This window comes from Ruditapes philippinarum, unplaced genomic scaffold, assembly GCF_026571515.1.
Source record: "Ruditapes philippinarum isolate M1 unplaced genomic scaffold, ASM2657151v2 ctg16819_1_1_1_1, whole genome shotgun sequence".
NCBI lineage: Eukaryota > Metazoa > Mollusca > Bivalvia > Venerida > Veneridae > Ruditapes > Ruditapes philippinarum.
In genome coordinates, this window is record NW_026861774.1 from 13734 (window position 1) to 18530 (window position 4797).

The 4797-nt window shown below is 34.2% G+C and overlaps 1 protein-coding gene across 1 annotated transcript; it reads left to right on the forward strand.

The window, feature by feature from the left end:
• Window positions 1-2233: 2233 nt before the first annotated feature.
• On the forward strand, window positions 2234-4073 carry LOC132716789 (uncharacterized; the record flags this gene model as incomplete). Its single annotated transcript, XM_060700121.1, has 2 exons — window positions 2234-2961; window positions 3938-4073. Coding segments are annotated over exons 1-2 (864 nt in total), but the record flags the coding sequence as incomplete, so codon positions are not given.
• Window positions 4074-4797: the final 724 nt, after the last annotated feature.

Consider the following 4797-nt stretch of genomic DNA (forward strand, 5'->3'; position numbering starts at 1 on the left):
TTTTTTTTACTAAAAATGTCAAACTACATAACGTCATCCTATCAAAAGAGTATTTATGTTCAGGTAGTTACCTGAGTTTACATCAGGCGTGTGCTCAAACACAATTGGGGTCTTTCTTTCGTTTCTTCTTTTAACAACTGATGATAGTTCCAAATTATATATACTGTTTTGTTGTTGTTGTGCGTGTGTGCGTGCGTCATTTACGCCATTTTTATTAATTTCTTATCAAAGTTGTGGTTGGAACTTATTTATACACGATACTTTTTGAAAGTGTAAAAGATAGCTTCAATTTGTATATTAACGCTACTTATTTAAAAAATGTTTAGGTTTTTAATGTTTTTTGTTTGTCTTTGTTTTGATGTTGTTTTTGTTATTCATTGTCTACATAATACTTCTACCGGAAAGGTTACTGTAGTGTCTACCAGCGACAGTCTGAATTGTGTACATGCTTTTATCAACGGATCTTAAAATAGAACCATTTCAAGATTTTTCAAAATGGCTGTCCCAATCTAACTAAGGAGACTCCTTAATTAAACATGTTAGATCTCTAGATATATTTTTTGTTTTCATTTGAAATAATATTTGGCGTACAAGTTATCTGACAGAACTTGTTTCCAGTACAAAAATGGGGAAAAGAACACATTTTCGCACGTATGCTTTTTTTTTGGGGGGGGGTGGGTGTTTGTAATAAAAATTGTTCTATCAAAATTTTGGTTCCTTTCCTACCAGTTGTAAAGTTTGGTAAACTTGAAAAAGTCAAGATATTCTACTGCTGAAATTATGTTGTTGCTGTTGATGGTGGCGGTGGTGGTGGTGGCTGTATTTTTGTTGCTTTCATTGCTATTTTGATGATGCTGCTGTTGTTGATATGGTTGCTGTTGTCGATGTCATTCGTGTTGTTCTACATGTATACATAGCTGACATAGGCACTTGGTTTCGGGATAACCCGTTGAGAGGTTTGTAGAACTCAAATATAATTCACTGTAACAATTTTTTTAACGTAGATGTCTCTTTTCTAAAACCGTTATTTTTTCCGATGTTACTAAAAACACAATGTAGCTCAGTCGCCATTTTTATCCGTTGCTCGCCATTTTTATTCGCAACGGAAGTACGGAGAAAAATCCGGTAGCCGTACCGCTCCGGATATGATTCCCCCGTTTCTCATTCGCTTTACCACACTTACGTGAAACCAGTCATGTTTACTTACTTGGTCTCAAATTTAAGGTATAAGGACCCTAATGGGCACTATCAGGAACTAAAGAAATGACATCATAGGTCAGATGTATACCTTAAAGTACGCCTGTATGCAAAATTTAAACAAAGTTTACCGTATGGAAATCAAGTTATGGCCACTTTTCTGAACTCAAGCTAGGATGTTATGAGGGCCCTTTTTTTAGAAAATGAGGAACCTTTAAAAATAATCTGCAATAACATTCTAATGAAAAAATGTTTTCCATGAATTTTTGGGTAAGAAACAAATAGTACCATTCAGCTAACAATCCACATAAGCAAAATTATGGTTTCTACTTAAAATTTATGAAACCTGTATAAAATGTTACCCTACCCCACCCATTTTTACCACATGTCTGACCATTTTTCTACTAAGGGAGCCTAATTCAAAAAATCTTAAAATTTACCCAAATGAGTGCCTGTTTTCAAAGTTTCCCTAAATTTTTTAAAAAAGTATATTGGTTGATCTTGTAAAATATGAAATACTTTTACCGTCTAGTTTTTTGATTATATTACACTTTGAAAATATCAGGTACCATATTTATTTACTAGATTTAGCATAATTTAGCCAATAAATACCTATATAAATTAAAATTCAAAATTAAACACTTTTTTCTTTCCATATGGGACATGAGAGATACATAAATAATGTTAAAAGAAAAAAAGAAAGAAAAAAAAAGTTGACCCTTCTGGGGATTGAACCCATGGCCCTCATTTTCAATGTAGTTAACAGTAATTCTAGCCTATTTGAATACTCTTCAACGCGGAGGTAATGCATTGGTAATGCATTAGGGTGCTAATACCTTAAATAGTAAAACAGACTACATCAATGGTATTCACTTAACTTTGCCCGATTCTTTCAAGAATATTCCCGTATTTGAAAGGGAAGACAGTAATTTTTACTTACCTGAGCGCCAAATTACAATTTTTTAATTAAAAAAAATAAAATAAATTGGATGAATTGCAGAAAAGTTGTCTACACTATGTCTTTAAAGGTCATAATATGATATTAACTGGTCAAGATGGTACTGGCAAAACATTTACTGTCAAGGAATGCGTTAAGACTCTTAGATCTAAAGGTAAAAGTGTATCATTAACATGCTATACCGGTATAGCTTGTCTACAATATCAAGGTTTGGGTGCAAGAACATTGCACAAATTTGCAGGACTTGAGGATGGAAGATTAGGTTATAAAGAGTTGATTGACACAGATGAAAGGTTTGATGACACAAGAGCACCGGCATTTTATTTATCTATCGACGAAGTTTCAATGTTTAGTTGTAGAACATTAGAAAATGTTGAACATATTTGCAGGCATTTGAAATGTAGCCACTTTGGTGGCATGCAATACAAAAGCGGAGATTTTTACCAGCTGCCCCCTATAAAGGATGAGCTGTATGGAGATAGAGGGCAGTACTGTTTTGAGGCTAATTTCTTTGATGATATGTTTCCTCACCGCATTAATTTGTGTTATGCACACAGACAGACAGAAGCCAAACTTAGATCATGTGTAAATCAACTGGAAAAAGGAAATCATAGTGAAGAAACCAAGTCACTTATGCAATTTTTATCTAGACCACTAAGTCCTGGTCGTAAAACTTTTTGCTCGCAACATAAATGTGGTATGTATAACTACAATAGGTTGAAGGAAAATGTTAATCCTTTACAAATACTTATACCTGATGATATGGGATACATTCATTACTTGAATAAATTCATTGTTCCAGAAAGGTTAGGAATAAAAGTAGATCGAACAAACTTTCTTTTCATTACCAAAACTTGTTAAATCAAATGAAAAATTTAAATTAAAAATTTTGTTCGATCGATCGAACAAAAATGTTCAGACTCTGTATTCAATTTGGTAAATTTGTACTAGAAAATATAACAACCATTTTGTTCGATCGATCGAACAAAAAAAGCAATACATCTTAATATCTGTTTGTTCGGTCAATCGAACAAAATTTCATTTCATTAAATAAACTTGTAATATCCAATGAAAACAAATATATATTTTGTTTGATCGATCGATCGAACAAAAAGGGCAAACATCTTATCAGTTTGTTCGATCAATCAAGTTGGTCAATCAAAGAAAAATATAATTTGTTCGATCGACCAAACAAAATTTCATTACAAAAACTTGTTAAATCAAATGAAAAATTTAAAATGAACATTCTGTTTGATCGATCAAACAAAAAATGTCCAGACACTGTATTGGAAAATTTCTGTCTCAAACTGTTTTAAAAAATATAAAATACATTTTTTTGGTCCATCGTACAAACATATATTTTGTTTGATCGTTTGAACAAAAAGGGCAAACATCATATTTGTTTGTTCGAAAGATCGAACAAAAACATGTTAAATCCTATGAAAAAAATAAAACGGACATGATCAATCAAACATCTATAAAGGGGACTAGGGGAATATTTTGTCTGCAATATGTCTTAACAAGTTCACAGCTAAGGAACAAGATATGACAGATTTTTCACCAAATGAGGATTATGAGAGACTCCCTGGAGCTTCTAAAGGGGAAGGGTTTGTGGAAGGGTCCTCGAATAGATCATTTTAATCCCGGGATCACTCATTTTCTGACTAAAATATAGACTGAAGGGGCCAGGGGCAGCTATTCGTCAACTGGACCAGAAGAATTTAGGTCTTTGGTGGGAGGCGAACTCATGAGGTATGACAAGCTTATGTTGACCACAACTAGGGTTCCCCAGGATATTCCTGCTGACTTTAGGTCCCTGTTGTCTGTTTGGAGAGACAATGGGATCATATCATGGGGGCTGATGAGTGAGATCCATTTTCTCATGGTGGATAGGAATCAGTTAAACCTGTGCAGCCAAGTAAAAAGATCACTAGAAACAATGCCTAGGAATTTACATTTGATAGCAATGGCTGCTTGAAGGCTATCATTTTCAAGTTTCTGTTGTATACCGAGAAGTTTCAGTGGTTAAATGGAGATAAAATTGGTGCGTAATGCTAGATTTTAGAGGGCAAAGCTTTAGATTTCTGTGTAATCTTTCATAATAGGGGAGAAGTGCAATTGTACACTTCTTTATTATGTAAGCTAGATGCTCGAGTACACAAACAAATCAAATCAGTGGTAGCTCAGGGGCAGTTTCATCAAGCTATTCAAAATCAGGCATTTTGCAGACAGGTTATATATGTGCTTCAAACTGTAAAGCCTTAAGGATTTTATGCTTAGTTCATAACAATAGAGAGAAATAAGAATCCCTAAAGAAAGCCCAACGCGGCAAAATTGAAAATGTTGCAGGCTCGGTTTGATTGAGCCTGTTCATGGACGGTTCTGTCAAGTGCAAACTACCGTCCACGCACCCTAGCACCGGCTTAAGCAGAATTCAACATTTAACATGAACTGGTAAAATTTAGAATTTTGAAACATCCGCAGAATGTGTTCATATGGCGGTTATCAATGGAACCTTCAATGTGGACACGTGTCATTCCATGAAAAAGCGGCATATGGTCGCCCAAGTAAAAAAAAAATGCGTGTGCCATAAACGAGAAAAACAATGGGCGGAACTAAATAAAAAAATGGAATTTTTGAAA